Source organism: Sciurus carolinensis, chromosome 4 (genome assembly GCF_902686445.1).
Source record: "Sciurus carolinensis chromosome 4, mSciCar1.2, whole genome shotgun sequence".
In the NCBI taxonomy this organism is placed as follows: Eukaryota; Metazoa; Chordata; class Mammalia; order Rodentia; family Sciuridae; genus Sciurus; species Sciurus carolinensis.
The window spans coordinates 50,292,042-50,318,258 of record NC_062216.1 but is presented as its reverse complement, the minus strand read 5'-3'; the positions used below and the strand labels follow the sequence as shown (position 1 = coordinate 50,318,258).

The 26,217-nt window shown below is 35.1% G+C and overlaps 1 protein-coding gene and 1 pseudogene across 7 annotated transcripts in view; one reads left to right on the top strand and one right to left on the bottom strand.

Annotated features, from left to right (window-relative positions):
- Hook3 (hook microtubule tethering protein 3) overlaps positions 1-26,217 on the top strand; it is a 159,905-nt gene that overhangs the window by 55,398 nt on the left and 78,290 nt on the right. For all 7 annotated transcript variants that reach the window (XR_007108464.1, XR_007108465.1, XM_047550945.1 and 4 more), the window contains exons 6-10: positions 194-261; positions 15,145-15,207; positions 16,092-16,175; positions 21,638-21,801; positions 25,279-25,419. Coding sequence is in view for 5 of the 7 variants with exons in the window: in XM_047550945.1 (XP_047406901.1) it covers positions 194-261; positions 15,145-15,207; positions 16,092-16,175; positions 21,638-21,801; positions 25,279-25,419 (520 nt within the window). In the remaining 2 variants the exon portion in view is untranslated. The remainder of the gene's footprint in view (positions 1-193; positions 262-15,144; positions 15,208-16,091; positions 16,176-21,637; positions 21,802-25,278; positions 25,420-26,217) is intronic.
- On the bottom strand, positions 5,779-6,391 carry LOC124983564 (translationally-controlled tumor protein-like; annotated as a pseudogene).

The window sequence follows — 26,217 nt, the reverse complement described above, 5'->3', positions numbered from 1 at the left end:
ATCTTCAGGAAGATAAATACTGTGATGTCAGGCTTTGTTTTACCTGTGGCACATATGTGAGCACATTAAGCATGTATGAGGAATTGATAGGAAGAATCAAAATAAGAAACTAAGAATTTGTGAAGGGTTAGCCTTTATCCCTTTGACTGTCTTTCCCTTGAACAGTGACATTCCAGATTGTTCTTGTTTGCAGAGTACATCCAAGCCATTATGATGATGGAGGAATCTGTTCAGCATGTTGTCATGACAGCCATTCAAGAGGTACGTTGGAGCTTTGTGCTTACAGTTTGAAAAATTAAGGGATCAAACGTGATGAGTTTAAGTATTAGAACTAGAGATTTTTTTTTTATTTGTTCTAATTGGTTATACATGACAGTATGCAGTTTGACACATTGTACACAGATGGAGCATAACTTCTCTTTCTTCTGACTGTGTATGGTGCTGAGTCACACCGCTAGTGTAATAATACATGTATATAGGGTAATAATGTCTGTCTCATTCTACCATCCTTCCCGTCCCCACCACCCTACCCATCCCCTTACTCCCCTCTGCATAATCCAAAGTTCCTTCATTCTTCTCTACACATGCCCCACTATGGATCAGCATCCACTTATCAGCCTTTAGTTTTTTGGGACTGCCTTATTTCACTTAGCATGATATTCTCTAATTCCATCCATTTACCTACAAATGTCATAATTTCATTCTTCTTTAAGGCTAATATTCTATTGTATACCACATTTCCTTTATCCATTCATCTGTTGAAGGCCATCTAGATTGGTTCCACAATCTCGCTATTGTGAATTGAGCTGCTGTAAACATTGATGTGGCTGCCTCACTGTAGTATGCTGATTTTAAGTCCTTTGGGTATAAACCCAGCAGTGGGTCTGGGTCAAATGGTGGTCCCATTCCAAGTTTTCTTAGGAATCCCCATACTGCTTTCCATAGTGGTTGCACCAATCTGCAGTCCCAACAGCAATGTGTGAGTGTACCTTTCTCTCCACTTCCTCACCAGTGCTTATTGTTGCTTGCATTCTTGATCATTCCCATTTTGACTGGAGTGAAATGAAATCTTAGAGTAGTTTTGATTTGCATTTCTCTAATTACAAGAGATGATGAACTTTTTTTCATATGTTTGTTGATCAATTGTATTTCTTTTTCTGTGAAGTATCTATTCAGTTCCTTAGCCCATTTATTGATTAGGCTGTTTGTTTTTTTGTTGTTAAGTTTTTGAGTTCTTTATATATCCTGGAAATTAGTGCTCTATCTCAGGTGCATGTGTTAAAGATTTTCTCCCGTTCTGTAGGTACTCTATTCGTGTAATTGATTGTTTCCTTTGCTGAGAAGAAGCTTTTTAGTTTGAATCCATCTCATTTATTGATTCTTAATTTTACTTCTTGCACTTTAGCCGTCTTGTTAAGGAAGTCAGGTCCTAAGCTGACATGATGAAGATTTGGGCCTGCTTTTTCTTCTGTTAGGCATAGGATCTCTGTTCTAGTGCCTAAGTCTTTGATCCACTTCAAGTTGATTTTTGTGCAGGGTTGAGACATAGAGGTTTAATTTCACTTTGTTACATATGGATTTCCAGTTTTCCCAGCATCATTTGTTGAATAGGCTGTCTTTTCTCCAATATGTGTTTTTGGTGCCTTCTTCTAGTATGAGATAACTGTATTTATGTGGGTTTGTCTCTCTGACTTCTGTTTTGTACCATTAATCTTCATGTCTATTTTGGTGCCAGTGCCATGCTGTTTTTTTACTATTGCTCTGTAGGATAATTTAAGTTGTGGTAGTGTGATGCCCTTCCTTCACTCTTATTGCTAAGGTTTGCTTTGGCTATTCTGGGTCTTTTATTTTTCCAAATGAATTTCATGATTGGTTTTTCTACTTGTATGAAGAATGTCATTGACATTTTAATAGGAATTGTATTGAATCTTTATAACACTTTTGGTAGTATGACCATTTTGACATTTTTTTTTTTTTTTTTGTGGTGCTGGGGATCGAACCCAGGGCCCTGTGCTTGCAAGGCAAGCACTTTACGAACTGAGCCTTCTCCCCAGCCCCCATTTTGACAATATTAATTCTGCCTCTCCAAGAGCATGGAAAAATCTTTCTATCTTCTAATGTTTTCTTGAATTTCTTTCTTGACTGTTCTGTAGTTTTCATTGTAGAGGTCTTTCAACTCTTTTGTTAGATTGATTCCCAAGTATTTTATTTTTTTGAGACTATTGTGAATGGGGAGTTTTCCTAATTTCTTTTGCAATGGATTTATCACTTATGTGTAGAAATGAATTTGATTTATGGGTATTGATTTTATATCCTGCTACTTTGCTGAATTCATTTATGAATTCTAGAAGTTTTCTGGTAGGATGTTTTTCAACCTTCTAACTATAGTATCATGTCATAGGCAAATAGTGATAGTTTGTGTTCTTCTTTTCCTATTCGTATCCCTTTAATTTCTTTCATCTGTCTGATTTCTCTGGCTAGATGATGTTGATTAGAAGTGCTGAAAGAGGAAATCCTTGTCTTGTTCCAGTTCTTAAAGGGAATGATTTCAATTTTTCTCCATAGAATGATGTTGGCCTTGGGCTTAGCACAGATAGCTTAGCATGGATAGCTTTTACAATGTTGATATGTTCCTACTATCCCTAGTTTTCAAGTGTGTTGAACATGAAGAGGTGCTGTATTTTGTCAAATGCTTTTTCTGTGTCTTTTGAGATAATCATATGATTCCTGTCTTTATTGATGTAATGTATTATGTTTACTCATTTCCGTATGTTGAACCCACATTGCATCCCTGGGATGAACCACACTTGATCATGGTGCACTATCGGGCTGGGGATATGACTCAGTTGGTAGAGTGCTTGCCTCACAAGCACAAAGACCCTGGGTTCAAACCCCAGTACCACAGAAGAAGAAAAAAAAAAAAGAGAGAGAAGTAAAGAAAAAGAATATACATGTTGCACTCTCTTTTTAATATGTTTTTGTATGTGATTTGCCAGAATTTTATTGAGAAGTTTTGCATCTATGTTCATCAGGGATATTGGTCTGAAGTTTCCTTCTTTGATTTGTCTTTGTCTGTTTTTGGTATCAGGATGATACTCGCCTCCTAGAATGAGTTTGGAAGCGTTCCCTTCTTTTTTATTTCATGGAATAATTTGAGGAGTATTCGTATTAATTCTTCTTTGAGGGTCTTATAGAACTTGGCTGAGAATCCCTCTGGTCCTGGGCTTTTCTTGGTTGGTAGGCTTTTGGTGGTGTCTTCTATTTCATTGCTTGAAATTGATCTGTTTAAATTGTGTATGTCCGCCTACATCAGTTTGGGTAGATCATATGTCTCTAGAAATTTGTCAATGTCTTCAAGTTTTTCTATTTTATTTGAGTATAAATTTTCAAAATAGTTCCCAATTATCTTCTGTATTTCAGTCTTGTACATTGTGATATTTACTTTTTCATCATGCATTTTAGTAATTTGAGGTTTTTCTCACTTTGTTAGTGTGGCTAAGGGTTTATCAATTTTATTTATTTTTTTCAAAGAAACAGCTTTTTGTTTTGCCAATTTTTTCAGTTGTTCTTTTGTTTTGATTTCATTGATTTCAGCTCTGATTTTAATTATTTTCTGTCTTCTGCTGCTTTTTTTTTTTTTATGTTTTTTAAGTTGTAGGTGGACAAAATATCTTTGTTTTATTTTTATGTGGTGCTGAGGATCAAACCCGGGGCCTCACACATGCTAGGCGAGTGCTCTACAGCTGAGCCACAACCCCAGCGCCACAACCCCAGCCCCCTTCTGCTTTTGATGTTGATTTCTTCTTCTTTTCCTAGGACTTTGAGGTGTAATGTTAGGTAATTTATTTGTTGACTTTTCATTCTTTTAATGTATGAGCTCCCTGCAGTGAACTTTCCTCTTAGAATTGCCTTTATAGTGTACCAGAGATTTTTTTTTTTTTTTTTTGGCAGTGCTGGGTATTGAACCCAGGGCCTTGTGCTTGACAGGCAAATGCTCTACAAACTCAGCTATATCCCTAGCCCTCAGATATTTTAATATGTTGTATCGGTCTTCTCATTTACCTCTATTTTTTAATTTCCTCCCTGATTTCTTCTGCTATCCCTTCCTCATTCAGTAGCATGCTATTTAATCTTAAGGTGTTGGACTGGCTTCTATTTTTTATTTTTATTATCATTGATTTCTTGTTTCATTCTGTATGGTCTGATAGAATATAGGATAGTATTTTTATTTTTATGTATTTGCTAAGAGTTGCTTTGTGGCCTAAGATATGGTCTATTTTAGAGAAGGATCCATGTACTGCTAAGAAGAAAGTGTATTCACTCCATAATGGATGAAATACTGTATATATGTCTGTTAAGTCGAAATCATTGGTAGTATTTTTCAATTCTGTAGTTTCTTTGTTTAGTTTTTGTCTTGAAGATCTGTCCCTTGGTGAGAGAGGTGTGTTAAAAGTCACCCAGTATTATTGTGTTGTGGTCTTTTTGACTCTTGAAATGGAGAAGGGTTTGTTTGATGTACATAGATGCTCCATTGTTTGAGGCATATATATTTATGATTGTTATGTCTTGGTGTATGATTCCCTTAAGCAGTATGAAATGTCTTTCTTTATGCCTTTTGACTAACTTTGGTTTGGAGTCCATTTTGTTCTGACATGAAGATGGAAACACCCCTGCTTGTTTACACAGTCCATGTTAGAGATAGGTTTTTTCCCAACCTTTCACCTTCAGTCTGTGATGTCTTTTCCTAGGAGGTCAGTTTCTTGAAGACAGAATATTGTTGGGTCTTTTTTTTAAATCCAATCTGCCAGTCTTTGTCTTTTGATTGATGAGTTTAGGCAATTAACATTCAGGGTTATTATTGAGAGATGATTTGTATTCCTGGTCATTTGGGTTTATTTATTTATTTATTTATTTATTTATTTATTTATTATTTTTTTGTGGTACTGGGGATCGAATCAGGGCCTTGTGTTTGCAGCTATCTCCCCAACCTTATTTTTGGTTTTTAGCTTGACTTAGCTTATCCTTTGATTGACCTTTCCTTTAGTTCCTCCCTTTTCTGGTTTTCACTGGGTTTTTTTGGTTTTTTTGTTTTTGTTTTTGTTTTTGTTTGTTTTTTTCATTTCCTCCTCATGGAATACTTTGCTGAGAATGTTCTGTAGTGCACACTTTCTAGTTGTGAATTCTTTTAACTTTTGTTTATCATGGAAGGTTTTTATTGCATCTTCAAATCTGAAGCTTAATTTTGCTGGATATAAAATTCTCAGTTGGCATTTTCTTTCAGAGCTTGATATGTGTTATTCCAGGACCTCCTGGTATTGAGGGTCTGGGTTGAGAAATCAGCTGAGATCTGAATTGTTTTCCCCTTATATGTAATTTGATTTTTTTTTTTCTCCCAGCCTTTAAAATTCTGTTTTTATTCTGTGTATTAGTCATTCTCATTAAAATGTGTCTTGGTGTGGGTCTGCTGTAATCTTGTACACTTGGGGTCCTGTAAACCTCTGTACTTGATTTTCCATTTCATTCTTTAGATTTGGAAAGTTTTCTGATATTATGTCATTGAAAAGATTGTGCATTTCTTTGATTTTTATCTCCATGCCTTCATCTATTCCTATAAATCTTAAGTTTGATCTCTTCATGTTATCCCATATTTCTTGGAAGTTCTGTTCATCGTTTCTTACCATCTTCTCTGTGTGACTGATTTCATTTTTTAAAAAATTTAAATGCACTTTATTTTTAGACAACCTACATTACATGTTTTCTTAAAAAACAATGCCTCCACTCCAAATAAACCACGGTCAAAATAAATGTGCTCAAGATGACATCAGTTCCATTTGTCTTAAGTCCTGGTGTTGTGTGGATGACAAGCAGCTGCCAGTTATGATGACAGATGATAAATCCAAAGTAACTGCCAAATTTGTTAACATTTTTCCATTTCTAAACTGTCCTTAAAGAAAATCATATATGTGGTTGCACCAAACTTACCGTGGTCCAGGAGAGCGACCATGCCATCTAGATTCATGTTTTCACCAATAAAGAACTGGTAGTTTTTGAAATTAGCGAGGATGTGCTTGATTTGCTCTGCAGTCCCTGTCATAAAAGGTTTTACTCTCTCTGGTGTCTGTTCTTCGAGTTTGCCTTTGATTGATTTCATGTAATCTTTGATGTACTACTTTTATGCTTCTTTTGTGAAGTTGATTTCCTGCAAGTGATGGTTCATGACAGTGTCAACACCAATGATTACTCTGCTTTCGGTACCTTTGCCCTTGGTACCCTCTGTCCTACTGACCACCTTGCCCTCCACCTCCAGGCAGAGCCCATCCATGATCTCCCCAGTCTTGTAAATGTCGGAGAACACCTCATCATAGCTGATGAGGTCCTGGTAGATAATCATTATGGCGACTGGAGGGAGACAGTGGCAGCGCTAGTTTAGCAGAACCCCAGAGCTCAGAGCAAGCACAGTGTAGCCAGAGCGTCGCTGGGGGCGGGGGAGGTGGGAGCGGGTAGAAAAGGCCGATTCCGCCTCTCCCTGTCTCTCCTCGACTTTATTTTCAAGAGTATATATTTTGTCTTCATTGTCTGAGGTTCTGTCTTCCAAGTGGTCTAGTCTGTTGGTGGTGCTGTCCATTGAGTTTTTTTATGTGGTTTATTGTTTCCTTCATTTCAAGGATTTCTGGTTTTTTGTTTGTTTGTTTTGTTTTTTTAATAATCTTTGCCTCTTTATTGAAGTAGTTTTTCACTTCCTGTATTTTCTCTCCAATATCATCATTTATTTTGAAGATCAATCTATGTATTTTCTAAACTCCTCTGATATTTCTTCTACTCTGTTGACTATGGATTCTACTGTTGGAATATCTTGGTTTGTTTGAGATGCTTTGTTCCCTTATTTTTCATGTTGTTTGTGTGTCTTCTCATCAAGTGGAATGGATCTGAGGCAGTACAGATTCTACCCTGAAGTCTTATAGTGTCCCTGAAGGCTTCCAATACCTATCTTGCAGGTACTGTGATAATGGACTTCCAGGCAACAGCAGGCAGCAGGTGATCTGCTGGCGGTCTGCAGGTGGTGTACAGGCTATAAGGGGACAGGGTGGTGGGTGATGGGCAGGCAAGAGTCAGGCAAATGGCCAGAACTAGAGATTTAAAAAGCAATTTTTCCTACTCATTTTTAGAGAAAAAAAAAAATTTTTTTTTTTTTTTTTTTTTGCGGTGCTGGGGTTTGAACTCAGGGTCTTATACATCCTAAGCATGATTCCGCCACAGAACTTTACCCCAGACCAGACCTTTTTTCTTTACATTTATGATAGAGCCTGTTTGTTTGTTTTTCTCTCTCTCTCTCTCCCTCTCTTTTTTTGGTACCAGGGATTGAACTCAAGAGTAATCACTGAAGCACATGCCCAGTCCTTTTAAAAATATTTTATTTAGAGACAGGGTCTTGCTGAGTTGCTTAGAGTCTCTGAGTTGCTGAGGCTGTGAACTTGTGATCCTCCTGTCTCAGCCTCCTGGCTGGGATTATAGGTGTGCACCATCGTGCCTGACCAAGCCTGTTTTTTTTTTTAAATCATACTTATATAAAACTCTCATCTATTTAGGTCTTAGCCATTTATTTTGCAAATATAGATGGCAGCTATTTCTAATTTTTAAAAGTACCCTTAATGAAGTAGGAATAGTAGACTAATTCCTAAAGATAATAATAAATCATATCTATGTTAAACCAGCAGTCTGCCTCATACTTAACCATTGGTTTTCCTTTTTGACAAAAACTGGGTCCTCAACTCCAACTACACTCAAAGCAATTCCTATTTGAATATTTATTTTAACTGGAAAACATAAAAGTACAAAGAAATTAACTGGACTAACACCTAGTTAATCTCAGGATGTGAGGATGTTTTAGCCATGAAAGCAATGAAATAAGCTCTGAAAGGAAATAGAAAACTGTATAAAAGACATGACTATGCAGGTAACAGAAAAAATATAAAAGGCAAATATGAAAAAATGCCAAATGCTAATTTAGATAGTTTTTTTTTTTTTTTTTTTTTTTAATTTTTTGCAATGCCTTCTGATACCAACAACTCAGAGTTGGGCCACGCTTCTCAGGTGAAGGATATAGCTGTTCCCAAGACTGCCCTCACTTCAGAGAACAGCCCAACATTCAGGGATCCCCAGGCCACCCTTATATTTGACCATCTGGGTTCAAATTCAGACGTTACCACTATCCTTAAATTTTGTAATTCACTGGACTAACTCTGCTCAGGAATGATAATATATGACAAATAGATATGAATAAAATCAAATTAATTTCTGAATTTTTAAGTTTCTGTTAAGCCAAAAAGTTCATAGGATGAGCTCTAGGAGAGTCTCAAATGAAAATTTCTGTTGTCCTTTCTCCAAGGATTCAGGATATGTCATCTTTCTAGCACATCATTGTGTGACAATATGCAGATTATCGTCAACCAAGGATGCTTGCCTGAGCTTTTGTGTCCAGTCTTCATTGGGGTCTCATTACATAGTGTTATTGATTGAATAACTGAGCATGGGTCTGAAATCAGTTTCCAGTTCCCATCTCTCCGGAGGTCAGGCTGATATCAAGTGGCTTAAAATCCCAACCTTCTAGTCACATGGTGGATCTTCTGGATGTCTAGCCTCCATCTGTAATCATCCCCTTAGATTGCCACAAATATAAAGACTCCTATCAGTAAGAAATCCCAGCAGTTTAGGTACCACCTCCCAGAAAGTAGGGGCAAAGACTAGCCAAATTCTTTATTACATAAAACCTTTCAAAAAAGCAAAGCCTTGGGCTGGGTTGTGGTTCAGTGTTAGTGTTTTCCTAGCATGTATGAGGCACTGGGTTCCATTCTAAGCACTACATGTAAATAAATAAATTAAATAAAGGTTCATCAACAACTAATAAAAATAAAAAATTAAAAAAAGCAAAGCCTTTAAAAATGTTCATCAACGCAGCTGCAGTAGTGTGAGCAGCTGGTGTAGTCCTTGCTCCTTGGGAAGATTGGGGCCAGATGATGACCTGAGCCCAGAAGTTGGAGACTAGCTTGTGCATCATAACAAGACCCCATCTCAAAAGATAAATAATAAAAGTTGATTAGTTTGACTAATCATTCAGAACTGATGTTAGGAGTATAAACTCACAAATCTTTTAAAAAATGTTATTTCTATAGGTTTGGTCGTAAATGTTATAATACCAAAATGATGATTACCCAAGCAAGATATTATTTCTCTCAAGTGGTCGTGGATTGTTATGGAGACTCCACAATCATCTGGGACCCGGCATTCTTCCAATATGTTCGACTTAATAAGGTCTATGCCATCCATAATATATGATACCCACCTAGTGGTTCAACTGTGTCTTTTCAAGCTTCAGCTCTCACATTTCCAACCAGCAGGAAGGACCAAAGGAGGGGTTTTGTATTTCCTTGACATAAACCTGCAGAAATTTTCCCCCTCATTAACCAGATATCACTCACATAGCCAAAACAGGGAGACTGTGAAATCTGGCCTTTACTCTGGATACTAATAGACCCAAGTCAAAATGTGTGAATTCTGTTGCTAAGAAAAAGTAGGAAAAAGAAAAGGGGGCCACTAGCAATTCTGTCTTACTTATCAATCGTATAATTCCACGTTAGGAATTCATCCTAACGAAATGTGATATGTAAAGACATGTAAAAATAATAATAATAATAATAAGCATTTCCAGTACCTGTTATGTGATAGTGCTGTTGCTTAATATATAAATTTGCATCTGTTAACATACTTAAAATTCACTACAATTGGGTTTGCGTGTAGTTCAGTGGTAGAACATTTACCTAGAATGCATGAGGCCCTGGGTTTAATCCCCACTACTGCCCCCCCCCAAAAAAATGTTTATAAGAATAAAATTCACTATAATTGAATTTGTATTTAATAGTGGGTAGGATGGCAAGTTTTGTGTTACATATATTTTGTCACAAAAAAATAGAAAAATAATCTACTACAAATCTTGTGAGGTATGTTATTTGTCCCCATTTTATAAAAGAAAACTGAAACATAAAGAGTTTGAGTAACCAGCTCGGGTTCACACAGGAAATAGTGGCAGAGTTAGAACTCAGATCTCTGCAGTCTGAATCTAGGGCCAAGGCTTATAACAGTTGTGCCCTATTGCCTAAAATAGTTATTACAGTATTATTTCCTAGTACTAAAACATTAGAAATAACTACCCAACAATAGGGTAATTGATAAATAAATTATGGTATATTGGCACATTATGTAGGCAGTAAGGCATATATTTTAAAATAATGACATAAATGGGTATCATAGTTCAGGTTAAAAATGGTAGACTAAAAGCTGGGCATGGTGCAACCCCAGCAATTGGGAAACTGCAGCAGGAGTATTGCAAGTTTGAGACCAGCCTTAGCAAGTTAGTGAGATCCTGTTTTAAAAAATTAAAAGGGCAAATTAGTGAGATCCTGTTTTAAAAAATTAAAAGGGCTGGGGATGTAGCTCAGGGGTAAAGTGTTCCTGGGTTCAGTCTCTAGGGTCATTAAAAAAAAAATTATTAACTTCTCTCCTTCTCTCCTAATGGTTGAGTATTCTTTACTCTTTTCTATATTGTTTAATTTTTCTGTAATAGCAGATATTATAACAAGGAATACATTTTAAATTAAAAACTGTGACCATGTGATTTTCATTCTATGAATCTATTCCAAGAAATTATTTTAAAATGCAGACCAAGATTGAACATATGTTTATCAAACTACTTTATATAGAAATGTAAGAGCAGTATATATTCATTGGTACACTAGTATTTAAATTGTGATACCTTCATCCAAAGGAAAATTATATATTAGATTAAAATGTGTTTAAAAGGATATCTTTATGACTGGGAAAAAATTTAAAATGTAGAATGAAAAAACATATAAAATTATACATATAGTGGGCTTACAATTAAATTTTTAAAATAAATTACATTTATTATATACATATTCTTTTTATTCATTTAGTAAATACTACTTACTGAGTACACAATATGCACCAGGCACTCTAATAGATACTAGGAATATAACTGTGAAAGAGATAGACATGTCCCTTGCCTGTCAAAGGAAAAGAGAATTCAAATACAGTAAGAAAAGTTACATGATGCCACACACACACACAAAAAATACAGGAACCCTTTTTGGGAGTATGTAATTCAGTTTGAGGACATTAGGTAAGGCTTCTGAGAGGAAGTGAGGCTGAGCACTGAAGGATGAGAATGAGATAAGGAGGTACAAATTTTTTTTTCTAAAGTCCAGAAGGCAAAATCAAGACCAAGACCTAGACCTACCTGACATGGATTGGAACCATTGAAAGAACAATGCCTATAACAAACATTGTGAGAAAGTACTCAGAAATGAAATGACACGCAAAATTATTAAGACACTGTGCACTTTTGTTAAGAGCTATAATTTTGGAAATGAATGAATAAATTCTAAGGAGAAAATACATTGAGGCCAGTATTTGAGAAAATCTGTGCAATGAAGATGGATGGGGGGAAAACAATGCTGGAAAAACGGATATCAATTAAAAGACCTTAGTACATACCAGTTAAAACAGATGGAAGCCTACACTAGCTTATGGCAGTCAGTGATAGAAGTGAACGAAAATCAGTTAGACATGTTGACCAGTTGAACCTCAGAAGAACACTTTTCCCTTTGGGCATGTTGTGTTTTTATGCTTTCTATTCAAGTGCTACTGACTTTTTTTTTCCCCAACTGTAGTGAAATACACATATAATTTCCCATTAGTAATATTTAGCACATTCACAGTGTTGTACAAATATTACCACTATTTAGTTCAGAACTTTTTCATCACCTCAAAAGGAAACCTAGTACCCATGAAGCAGTCTCTTCATTAAGCAGAGACTTCTTCCAGCCCTGCTGTCTCTATAAACATGCCTATTCTGGTTATTTTTTATGAATGGAATATCACTTGTGGCCATTTGTGTTTGGTTTCTTTTATTTAACGTGTTTTCAAGATTTGTTCTAGTATATATATCCTTACTTTTCCTTTTTATGACTAACTGTCCTTTCCATTATTTGGATAATACCACATTTTGTTTATCTACTCATTGGTTGATGGACATTTGAGTTATCCCCCACATCCATGACTGTTGTGAATAATGCTGCTGTGGACATGATTCCAAGTTTATTTTGAATACATTTTCAAATCTTTCGTATGTATGCAGATGGTCCCTGACTTAAAATGGTTCATTAGGGTTTGTTGATTTTAAGATGGCATATAGAAACTGTCCTTCAGATATTATACTTTCATCTTTTCCTGGAGTAGAGATATGGTATTATCCTCTTGTGAGGCTGGGCAGCAGTGCAGTCTGCTCCCAGTCAGTCACAGGGCAAAGAGTGGATACTCTGTACTCTGTTGCCAAGTTCAGGTGTTCAGTAGATTAAGAAATTAAGTGAATTTTTGATGTAATAAAATGTGGTTTATTGGGACAGAACCCCAGTGGAAGTTGGGGAGTATCTGTATCCAGAAATGGAATTGCTGGGTCATATAATAATTTTATGTTTAATTCTGTGAGGAACTGCGAAAGTGTTTTCTACAATAGCTGTATCATTTTGCATTTCCACCAACAATGCAGAAGGGTTCTAATTTCTTTACATGTTGGTCAATCTTTGGTTGTCCACCTTTTTAATAATAGCCATCATAATGTGCATGAATAGTATCTTATTGTTTTGCTTTTTATTTCCATAATGACTGATTATATTGAACATTTTTTCATGTGTTTGTTGACTGTTTCTGTAGTATCTTTTGCGAGAAATGTCTATTCAACTAAATGATAGTCTTTTAGCTTTTTAAATGCTAATAAGCCCCAAGAAAGAGAAAGACAGAAGTTGAGATATAAACAAGAGGACTGATAAACGGAACAGGGTCTCTCAGAAGCTGGAAGGGATGGAATTGAGAGCACAAGTGGCAGGATTAGACTTGAATGGGAAGAATAGCCCATGTGTTGTAACAGACATGAAGAAGGGTAGGATGAGCACGAGTGGTGCTAATTTTTTAAGTTAGCGTATAAGAAATTAGATAAATGCTTCTCTGGAAGCAGACTGCTGACTAGGAAAGCATAACTACTTTTCTAGTGGTTTTAAAACCCAGTGGAGATTGGAAACTATCAGTAGTAATACCAGTTTTGTGGATTTTTTCAGGTTTTTTTATTCTTTCAGTACTTGTCAGAGTATAGGTGGTTAGATTGATCTTAGATTGAGATTTTCTTGGTAAGAAGAATGTTGAGAATATTGATGAAAGTCATTGAAGCAGTGAGCCATGAAATCAGTGTAAACTAGAGAAGATAATTGATTAAACAAAAGATGAACCATGGATTCAAAAGTGGGGAAAGGGAGAATTCCCAAAATAATATGACAATGTTAGTAGAAGAAAGAGAAATAAACTTTAGGCAGGCAAAACCAATATTATTCTATGTGGTTTCTAAGCAAAGAAAGATAGAGTGAGTACAAGAATGATGGGCTATGACTGGAAACAAGGAGAGATAAGAGGAGTAGGGCCTGGGAGCTCAGTGAAGCTGAGGAACAGGTACACCAGAACAACTGAATGACAGACTGACTGTGTTCTGAGTGTCATACTTAGCTTTTTATCGAGAGGTGTTACAATTTAGAGGTACCATGAGAGGTGTTATGATAAGGATTAAACTATAACAAGGGACACAAAGGAGAAAAACTGAAAGAAAATATTTTCTGCTCCCTCCTCCTACCCACCTGAATTAGAGTATTTTCTGATATCCTGCCACAGCCTTTATCACACCATACTGTATTTACTGACTTATGTTTGTTTCTTGAATTCTGCTAGACCCCTGGTTATCACACACAGCTAATTCTTAAATATGTCAAAATTATAAAAGTGATTCTAGATGGTAGAATTTTTTTCATCATATTTTTTCTACTCTACAATGAGTACCATTTTTTTCAATTGGAAGAAAAGTCTTTTTAAAAATCTTACTCAATATTCTCAATTAAAGCATAAAAATTGAAGCTTTTTTTCTTTTTTTTTTTTTCTCACTTTTCTTGAGCTCCTGCCCCTACCCCAAATTGTGTTGAGGGACATTCACTCTCTTTTCATCAGGGAGTTGGAGCAGTGATTCTCAAGCTCCAGATCACCTGGAGTACTTACTGAACAGTCTTCAGCCTAACTCCAGATGTTCTGACTCAGTGAACCTGAGTGGGTTCCATGAATTCAAATTTCTGACAAGAAACCAGGCAGAGCTAATACTGTTGGTCTGGGGATCTCATGTTGAGAAGTACTGATGTTAATGAACATAACATTTCAGTTATCTAGAGAGCAGAGTGAAGGATGAAATCACAAGATCTCTTGATATAACATTCCCACATTTCTAATTATCTCTTCCCCTTTTTATTCTTTAGAACATGAAAAAGAAACCATAGAAAACTGGGGCCATCTGAGTCTGCCCTTTATATTTGTCATGATGAGAATTTTACCCCTTTCTGTCCCAGCCTCTCAGACATGCTTTGAATCTTCTGTCTTTGCAATGCAAGGCTGAGAAAAGCAAAGATATAGGGGGATATGGGTATGTGCATGTGAGTGTTATATTGACACTGTTCACATTTATTCTTTAGAAATAATAGGTGTTTAATACCACTATTTTACTGTTTTAAAATTTCTAGCCACATTTAAACTTAACTATTTGTCTTTTCAGTGATAAGAAATGTTATACTTGATTCTTTTTTAATTTATTTTTATTGTAAACAAATGGGATACATGTCGTTTCTGTTTGTACATGGAGTAACAGCATATCATTTGCATATTCATACATTTACATAGAGTAATGATGCTTGATTCATTCCATTTTTTTTTTCCTTCCCCCCCACTATACTTGATTCTTATGGCTGAGACTTATAGTGAAAATGAGCACCCAAATTCAGACCTCTAATATTAAATGAAGGCCTTATACTGGAGTAAAGAATTCCAAAATCTGAAGTATTATTTATAGGAAAGTGTTCCATTTACTTTTGTGTTTTCATTTTAATTTTTATATTTCAGTAGTGGCTAGGTATTTATTTATTATGTAAGTATCTTATGTAGAATGTCTTTTTGGCCTCACATTTATAATCATTTAAATCTTAATTTCAGTTAATGAGTAAAGAGTCTCCTGTCTCTTCTGGGAATGATGCCTATGTTGATCTTGATCGCCAGGTATGTAATTTTGCCTTTTTTGTATTCATGCAAAATCAAAAAGGGTAAACTTTAGATATTAATGAGAAGACTGTTTTAGTTGAAATTGCTTATGGACTATATTTGTATAATTTTTTATACTTTACCTAAAATTTAAGAACTTAAAATGTTTTGTGAATTGACACTGTTTGTAATTTTAATTAAAATAGTATTGCATAACCCACTGGGAATTATTTTCATTAGCTTATTGTAATTCCTGTTTTCTAGTCATAATTTTTTCTTTTCCCACTAGTGATAGCTCTGTGTCACATTTAACAAAATAGATGGAAAATAAGCATGCATTTACTTGTATGATTTATGCTTAGGCTGTTCCAGAGAATCTCTTCCAATGCATAAACAGAATGCTAAGTTATAGTTTGTAATAGTAATGGGACACAACTTGAAGATGTTTGAGCTTTAGAATAATAAAAACCCTTTGTTTTTTAAAAAAAGGGTGCAGTACAAATTAGCATAAAGGTTTTAAATATGATTGAAAAACTTGTGTTGAAATTCACTATTTTAACAGTTGAAACCCCCATTCCTCATGAGATGTTTTGCTAAGGTAAAACTTTTCACTTCTTAATATAATCAACATTACCAAGATCCAAATAGTCCATATAAGAGATGTGTAAGAAAACTTGACATGGAGAAAGTGCCAAGTTCAGAGAATAGAAAAGATAAAACTTAGGAATAAAAGAAATTCAAAGCTAGAAGGGCCTTCTCTTCAGTCTTACAGGATGGTTTTTTATTTCCCCCTATACTTTTCCTCAAGAAATAAAAGAGAATATTTTAATTCTGTGTTGCATAAAATAATTATTGTCTCCATCTTATATTGAAATAATTATCACATTTTTGTTTCTAACCAGTTGAAGAAAACTACAGAGGAATTAAATGAAGCTTTGTCAGCAAAAGAAGAAATTGCTCAAAGATGTCATGAATTAGATATGCAGGTAGGCAGTCTGTTCCATGTACAACCAAATGTTTCTGTGTACTACTATGTAGTACAGTTTGACTATAATACACTTGTAGTTAAATGAAAAACAAAAAGAAAAAACATGTTTCTGGTTAAGGATAATAGACTCAACAAAGATATTAATTTTCTTTTTTGCAACTCCTGTAAATTTATAGTATTTACAAGTGAATTAAAATGGTATAAACCCATGAGGAAGAAAGATTAGTGATATCAGTACTCATGAGCCTTCATGTTGTGCTAATAAATCAACTTTCAGGAGGTTTGGGGAGATTTTTAAAGCCTGATTTGTAGTATTTGCCAATTTCCATAGTGTAAACACTTCCAGTGACTGATTTCAAGTTTCTGATGGTTTAATAGCCATCTTGCAAGATCTTGGATATTTAATAGTCACCTTGAGTACCAGCTCCACACATTCTTCATCAATGTCTGAAAGCCAAAAGGCAGTTGAAAAAGTGTTAAATGGATTAAAGGAGCAAAGAATGCAGTGGTCAAGGGTATTTGTGAGGGATAAGGAGGAGCTGCCATATAGCAGAATCCCAGAAAGACCAGATGTCAGAAGACTGCTGTGAGGCTCTAACTGGAAATTTAAAAGGGTTAAATTCCTTGAATTATGTTACCCACTCCACAAGTTGCTATGATCTAGCATAAGTGGTATCTAAAGTTGATAGATCAAGAAATAATGGTATACATCATATTATTTAGAGATATAAGCAACAACCCAAAACAGAAACTTAGGAATAGTGAAAATTAGTCTCTGGGGACTAGGAAATTCAATGGGAAACTATGAGTTTCCTTATAAGCCCCTTTGTCATGTTTTTTCTTAAATCATGTTTAAGTTTTTTAAAAATTAATCTCCTTTTTTTCTGTGCATATGTAAGGATTTCTGCCATGGATACTGAATTAATATGTTTTAGTAGCATTAGCTTGTTGTATTTTATAGATTTATTTACTTTTGCAGTATAGGATCAATCAGAGGGCCTCACACCTGCTTGGTAAACACTCTACCACTGAGCTATATCCTCAGCCCCATAGTTGGTCTGGTAATTCTAATATTAAAGTTTTTTGTTCAATACTCAGCCTTCATATAAATTTATCACATACCAGGTTTTATGTTAATTCTCAGAAAAATTGAAAAAAATCTGTGATATATATTATGGTCAATCTCTGGCCACCATGCAGTTAAAATTGGAATGCAGTAGCAAAAAGGTGAGTTTTCAGATGTACAGGCTTCAGTATTTATTTTAAGTACAAAAATAGAAAGAGTAGAAATGAATGAAATAGATCAGAGTTTTAAGAGTAAAGTCTAGAAAGACTGTGATTTTGGAAATTCAACAAATTATAGAACTGACATTTCAAATTCTTTAATTTAACCAACCACATTTACCAAGCACCCACTATATGTCTTGTACTGTTCTTGTTGCTTTAGATAAAATAAAGATGGGGGAGCAGAAACAGATAAAACACTCCTCCTTAAGGTTCTTCTATTCTAAGACAGCTGATAAGCTGATAAAAATACAATATGTTATGTGATGATAAGCATTCTACAGAAAATTAAAGCAGAGAATGTAAAATAAGGAATACAGAGTTGGGAAAATTTAATTATTAATTGAGTTCAACACAGGCCCACCTTAAGAGGGTGATGAGTTAGTAAAATCCCAGAGAGATTAGGGGAGCAAGCCTACCATATTTCCAGGGGAAGAGAAAACAAGCTAAGGGCCATGGAAAGTGCAAAGGACCTGAGGTAGGAGTGAACTGGTGTATTAAAGAGACAGTAAGATAAAGATGGTAACAGAAGAAGGGATAGTGGGAGAAAATAGGAAAAGGAAGCCAGTCTGGAGAAGCCTTAGTATATGTCTTTATAAAGTGGCATGGGTAGCCATTGAAGGATTTCAAGCAAAGTAGTCATGGAATCTGAGTTGGGTTTTACTCTTAGTTAGCTCAGAGACCAACTAAGAGGCCACTGCAATAAGGCAAAAAATTATATTAGCTTTGATCTATATGTTAAAGATGATGAGAGGTGACCACAACAGATTTTGAGGTAGAGCGAATGTTAAATTTGCTGACAAATTGGATTTGAGTTTGTGTGTGTGTGTGTGTGTGTGTGTGAGAGAGAGAGAGAGAGAGAGAGAGAGGGATGTATTAAGGATGATGACTCAGCAATTGGAAGGAGGGAGGTGCCATTTAGTAAAATGGAAAAGACCACTGACAAACTAGGTGGTAGTGGGTGTTAATCAAGAGTTCCATTTAGGAGCCAGGCATGGTGTCATCCCAGCTACACGGGAGGCTGAAGGAGGATTTTAAGTTTGAGGACAGCCTAGACAATTTAGACCCTGTCTCAAAATAAAATTTTTAAAAAACAGCTAGGGATGTAGCTCAGTACTAGAACACTTGCCTAGCATGCAGTAAGGTGCTGGGTTCAATCCCCAGTACCACATACACACATGCACACACACACAAGTTCCATTTGGGCAAAGATTATTTTGAATAAGACCTCTGAACACAAGCAACAGCAACAGAAAAATAGACAAACAGGACTATATCAAACTGAAAAGGTTCTTCTGCACAGAAAAGAAAACAAGCAGAATGAAAAGACAACCTATGAATTAGGAGAAAATATTTGCAAACTATTCATCCAAGAAGGCATTAATAGGATATATGTGGAACTCAATTCAACAGCAATAATGATAGTAATAATAACAACAACAATAATAATAATCTGATAACAAAATAGGCAAATGATCCAAATAGACTTCTCACAAAAAAAAATACAAATGGTCAACAAGTTTATACAAAATACTCAACATCAATGCAAATCAAGATCACAGTGAAATATTACCTTACTCCAGTAAAAATGGCTGTTATCAAAAAGACAAAAGATAGCCAAGTGTGGTGGTGCACTCCTGGAATCCCAGCAACTCAGAAGGCTTAGGCAGAAGGATCACAAGTTCAAAGCCAACCTCAGCAAAGTAACAAGACCCAAAAGCAAGTTAGTGAGACCCTTCTCAAAATAAAAAGACCTGGGGTTGTAACTCAGTGATTAATTGTACCTGGGTCTAATCCCCAGGTACAAACAAAAGATAAAAAATAGAACTACTGCATGATCCAGCAATCAGATTACTTGGGTATATGTTCAAAGGAATTGAAATGAGCTACACTAGTTATGAGCAGCCAAGAAATGGAAACCATATAAGTGTCCATCAACAAATGAATAAATAAAGAAAATGCAGTACATATACACAACAGAATACTAGTCAGCCATAAAAATGATGAAATCCTGTCATTTATGGCAACATGAATGGAACTGGAAATCATTATATTAAGCAAAATGAGCCAAGTACAGAAAGACAAATACCACATGATTGCATGTGAAAACTACAATAGTTGATCCCAGAGACTGGGAAGGGAGGAGAAGATAGAGAAAGGTTGGTTAATGATACAAAATAAACAATTATATAGGATTTTTAAGTTCTAGTGTTCTCTAGCACAATAGGGTGACTATAGTCAACAATAATTCATTGTATATTTCAAAATAGCTAGAAGAAAGAATTTTGAATGTTTCCAGTATAAAGAAATGAAAAATGTTTGCCATGGTACATATGCTCATTTCCCTAGTTTGTCCATTGTGCATTCATATGCCAAATATCATACTGCTGCCCATTAATATGTACAATTATTATGCATTAATGTAAAAGAAAGATTTTTAAAAGTTCTATTTGGAAAATCTTATTTGTAGATTCCTAGTGTACCCACAAGTAGAAATGATTCCAGTTCAGGGTTACAGACTAGAAATAGAAATATATGAGTTGTCAAAAAATAGATGGAGTTTATAGCCATGAAACTGAAAGCCATCACTATATTTAGATAAGCTCTAGGCACTCTCTTAGTCAGGGAAATGGAGAAGAATCAAATAAACAGAATGAGAATCTGAAAGAGTGAAGCCAAATGATGTAAATGCTTCAAGAAGGATAACCAAATCAAATGTTGACTTAGTGACTTGTAGGTCATTAATGATCCTGATGAACAGTGAAGTGATAGGGCCATTAGGCCAGCTAGAACAAGTTAAAGAGAAAATTGATAGATAATAAATAAATAAATAAACAAACAAACCTGTCCAAATAAAAAAAAAAAAGAAAATGGGGGACTGCAACAGGGCTGGGGATATAGCTCAGTGGTAGAGTACCTGTCATGTACAACACCCTGGGTTTAATTTCTAGCACCACACATATACAGTTAAAAAATAAAAATAAAAAAAAGAATGGAAGAATGGAAAAAAATAAGACAAAAACAGCACACAACTTCTATTTTTTACTGGGGATTGAACCCACTGGCACTTTACCACTGAACTACATTCCCAGCCCTATTTAAAATATTTTGAGATAGGGTCTAATTTGCTTAGGTCCTTCCTAAGTTGCTGAGGCTGACCTCGATCTTGAGATTCTCCTGTTTTCAGATTCCAAGTTGCTGGGATTATAATAGATGTACACCACTATTCCCAGCTTTTTATGACCATAAACCCCTTTCAGTTCCCATATCTGCATTCTGAAACTATAGATTAACTAGTATCTTCTAGAATTGTATGAAAAGGGGTCACACAGTGTGCATTCTCTTTTGGTCTGGTTTTGTTTGTTTTCAGTATTTCATGTTGTCAGTATCAATGGTTAATTCATTTTTATTGTCAAGTATTTATCTGTGAGGTGGATATAATATAATTTATCGATTTACTTGTCAATAAATGTTTGGGTTATTTCCATTGTTTCTGTATTACAATGAAGCTAGCAAAACCCTTTTTAAGCCATTGTGTGGGGTATATGCTTTTACTTCTCTTGAGTAAATACCTAGGAGTGGAATGGCTAGATAAGTCACATGGTAGTTGCATGTTTAAGAAACAGCTGAGCTGTTTTCCAAAGTGTTTGAAATAATTTATAGTCTCATCAGTGATTCCATTTATTCTTACCTTCACCAAAACTTGGTACAGTCTTTGTGATTTTAGCCAGTTTAGTTATAATATTTTAGTATGAGTTTTCATTTCCTTGGTGACCTACGGTGATTATCTTTTTGTGTGTTTATTTGCCCTCTATCTTTGGCAAAATATCTTTTCAAATACAAAATAAAGCCAGATGTGGTGGTATGTGGCTATAGGCCAAGCTACTAGGAAGACTGAGGCAGGAGGATTGCTTGAGCCCAGAAGGTTGAGGTGCCTGGATAGTATAGTCAGACCCACATCTCAAAATAAGTAAATAAATAAATAAAATTAAATAAAGAATTAATTCTTGCCTAATACTGTTCTATGTGAAAAATATTCCAAAATAATGCACATTTTAAGTGGAAATTAACTGTACTTCTTTAAAATAGTGTTTGATTCGTAATAGTAATTTACAGGAGATTGAGCTGATGCAGTGTAATTGGAGAAAATAATTACTGTCTTCCATATTTCAACAGGTTGCCGCATTGCAAGAGGAGAAAAGTAGTTTGTTAGCAGAAAATCAGATATTAATGGAAAGACTCAATCAATCTGATTCTATAGAAGATCCCAACAGTCCAGCAGGAAGAAGGCATTTGCAACTCCAGACTCAATTAGAACAGCTACAAGAAGAAACATTCAGGTAAAAGACCACTCATTAAAATCTAATTTTAAAATATTTTATAACTGTCACTTAAAGGTTAGGAATATAGTATTACGACTTCTGATTAACTGCAGACTCAGACCAAGGTAGCTGTGTAATGAAGAACTTCCCCAGGTCTTCCCATACAAGTTATGATGTAACTTCACATCTAGGAAGAATTGTATTAAAGCTACCCCTTAATATTTCTTCATGACAGTATGTTCCACTGTGAGTAAAAGAACGAAACCAAACACCAGCCCTGCATCCCACACATCTGTCCTACCTGCACACACCTTATAACGTTGTAGCAAGCAAAGTCAGACCACAAACAAATCAGAGGAAGACAGGAAAAATGCTAGTGAAGGGGCATAAAAGTGAGTTGGGAGCCAGGTAAGATAGCATGCTCCTATAGTCTCAGCTAATGGAGAGGCTTAGGCAGGACAATCACTTGAAACCAGGAGATTGAGAGCAGCACAGGCAACATAATGAGACTACTTTCTCAAAAAAGAAAAGAAAAAAAAAAAGACAAGGTGAGTTAGCAATAATCAGAAAGATTAAATTCATCCAAAATCTAAAATTACTTTAAAAATAAAAAAAATAACTGGACAGAGTAAACCACAGACTGCACTATAGGAATTTTGAAGTAAATGCATCTTCTTAAAGAGTCAGGTGCCCTTTACAAGCACAAGGCCCTGGGTTCGATCCCCAGCACCCAAAAAAAAAAAAAAGAAGTGCCCTAAAAAGATACAGAAGGAAACTTTAAAGAGAGACAGTACACATTGGCACACAGTTTAAAGAGATAATACAAAGGCCAGTGCATGATTTAAGAGACGGACTTATTTTAAAAGATAAGCTGATTTAGGGCTGGGGATATAGCTCAGTTGGTAGAGTGCTTGCCTTGCAAGCACAAGGCCCTGGGTTCAATCCCCAGCACCGGAAAAAAAATAATAAATAAATAAAGATAAGCTGATTTAAAAGAATAGGTACAATTTAAAGGAACCATCTTTCAAACACATCTTCTGGAGGAATAAAAGGTCAAAAGGGAAGAAGAGGGGCCCTTTGGCACTTGGGCGTTGAAAGGGAAAAGAGAAAAAGGGAAAATTTGATATCCTTTAAGATGAAATAGAACTACAAAATTGAAGGACTTAGGAGCATGATGAAAACATTTTGTTATGGTTTACTAAAAAATTTATTATACCTATTTCTTACCTGGCTATAGATTTCCATTGCTAAAACAGAAAAATTAAACATTACTGTTTTTTTCTTTCTTTTTCTTTTTGGTACCAAGTATTCAACTTAAGGTTGCTTAACCACTGAGCCACATCCCCAACCCTTTTTATATGTATATTTTTTGAGACAGGGGCTTGCTAAAGTTACTTAGGGCATTACTAAATTGCTGAGACTGGTCTTGAACTTGCCATCCTCCTGCCTCAGCCTCCTGAACCACTGGGATTATGGGCATGTGCAACCCCACCTGGCTTAAACATTAATTTGATTTTTATTTTCCAAGTAGCTCAATTTAGTAACATATTTACTGTCCTTCCTTATTCTAAATGAGATATTTCTGGATTTTTTCTTCTTCTTTTTTTGGCTAACAGAAAATAAAAAGCTTTCCTTAGTCCTTTTGGAAACCTTTAAAACAATCCATTCCTTGTAGGTTTTATTAGCAATTCAAAATGTGATCTGAGGACCCTGAAGGTTCTTTGAGACTATTTTTAGAATGCATAGGCTCTCTCTTTTCTGACCATATATTTGTGTAAGACTGAATTCTCCTCATATACTTCAGTGAAAAACATCACAACGGATGATTTTAGAAATAGTTATTAGAACCCAGCTATCTTCTGTTAAACCATATATTAGAATTTCAGTTATAGAAATAGTTCCAACCTTCCATTTTTTTGTTTCATAAAAGTAATTTTTTTCTAAACAATGTTTTTTATATTAACATAATGGTTTATTACTGTTATTTTCAATTGAACTAAGTAAATTTAAAAGCAGTAGATAAAACTTACATAATTAAAGTTTCTTTTTTAAAAAATATTTTTAGTTGTAGGTGGACACAATACCTTTATTTAATTATTTTTATGTGGTACAGAGGATTGAACCCAGTGCCTCATACATGCTAGGCAAGTACTGCTCTACTACTAAGCTATAGCCCCAGCCCCTAATTAAAGGTTCTTTAGGGTTCTCAGTAATTCTAAGAATATGAAGGGGTCCTAAAACCAAAATGTTTATCTTGACCTTTATCTTGAACTCCTAAAACAAAATCCATGAATAGTAAAGTATAACTTTATCCTTTTGTTTCTAAATTGGGACTAATTTTGCAGTTATAGTTTAGGGAAATTATATTTTCATTGTTAAGGAAATTATATTTAGGGGCTGGGGAGATAGCTCAGTTGGTAGAGTGCTTGCCTTGCAAGCACAAAGCCCTGGGTTCGATCACTAGCACCGCAAAAAGTTGCTAAATATCCTTGTAAAGCCAGACATGTTTGTCCAATCTTTCTTAGCTAACAAGAGGTATAGTAAACATACACCAGTGACACAAATGAAGATCTAAATATATAAAAATGTATGGTATGATAAAGATAACATTTTCTAATCAATAGGGTAAGTATAGATTGTTAATGACTTGGCATAGGTATTTTGGCAAAAGTTAGATTCCAACATTGCATCATATGCAAAATGAATTTAAAACTTTAATGTTAGAAATGAAACCATTAGAAGTACTAACAGAAAATTTAGGGTTAAAAGAAAAAAACTTTCTAAGCATACACCAAAAGTAGAAATTGTGAAATTTCCAATCAGTTGAGATGCATAAAAATTAAGACTTCTGCCCTTAATTTTTAAATACATAAATTTAAAAGTCACTAATTGCATAAAATACTTGCAGCAGGAGAGACAAAGAGCATTATAAATCAAAGAAAGGATGTATGTTAAGTAAGCAAGTCTACATAATTACAAGTAAAAATAGTATTAATGATTTTTTTTGGGGAAAATGTGAACAGAAATCAGAATCAAGGATGTGCCCCCAAAATGTTAGACAGTAGGTATCTGGATTCATATGTGTTATTTATTTTCTTTGCATTTCTGTATTTTGCAAAATTTCAGCAAGAAACATATATTAATTTCATAATTAAAAGATAAAACCTTAGAGGTAGGAGTGTGACTCAGTGGTAGAGTGGTTGCCTAGGATGCCTAAGTATAAGACCCAGTATTTGGGGGAAACATTCCTTGATGTCTAGCTTTCTGACAGTGGAATGGAATGGCCACAAGTTGTCACTTTTTTCAAGCCTAAACAGTGTAATCAGCTTTCATGATAGGTACGATTTAGGAAAACAGCTTTTAGCCACAAAAGTCAGGGATATGTTCAAGAAGAGTTTATTCTCATGTTTTATATTTTTATCTTCTTATAGCATTCCAAAGAGAATTATGAGACAGTAGATAGTGCTTTTTTGATCTGTTTTGTTCTAATTACAGACTAGAAGCAGCCAAAGATGATTATCGAATACGCTGTGAAGAGTTGGAAAAGGAAATCTCTGAACTTCGGCAACAGAATGATGAATTAACCACTTTGGCAGATGAAGCTCAGTCTCTAAAAGATGAAATAGATGTTCTTAGGTAAACAGTCTTTGCTATGGAATTTCAGACCCATCACTTCTGTCAGTTTGTAACAAACTCCAGGTTCTCTTAGTACACAAGCAGTATGTTTTAAGAGTCATACCATCTGTGTCATATCCTATAGCTGCCCACTTATTTAATGTCTATATAACCTCTGTATTTTCTCCACTATAAAATGGAAATAATATACTTACCTACTTCAGATTTATATGAGTAATTAAATGAGCTTATATTTGTAATCCCTTGAAATGCACTCTGGCAAATCAGTCCTATATGAGTGTTAAGTACAAATTAATCTGACCATCATTTTGCACTTGTATAGCTTTGAAACATTTCTTCTTGTTACTCCTGTTCTTTAATTCTGAGCCCTCCTTTTTCTTAGATGCTGGCACATGTTGGAAGTCTTCATTTCCTTGCTAGATACTTTCATGTTCACTTCAATTATTCTCTTATTGGTACCTCACCACCTGCCACCTTTGTGATCTGCCATTTTATTTCTTGCATCATCTTCAGTCCTTTGTTGAATCATTATTCTAGTCATTTTTGTTTTCTACTTCAGTTCTTTGAATACTGAGAATGAACAGAGAAAATTACATAGTGATATCGTTTTGTCTGACTATAAATTAATGGTCTTTACTCTTCACTTGTTATATCTGCAGTAATTTGGGAAAAAAGTTTCTTACTCCTGGCCCACCATTCTGCTATCCACCAGTACTTAACCCTGTATCCCATTTCTCTCATAGTTGTTAGTTTTTATAACTCTTTTCACCTGCTTGCCAGCCCCCATGCCTCTTTCAT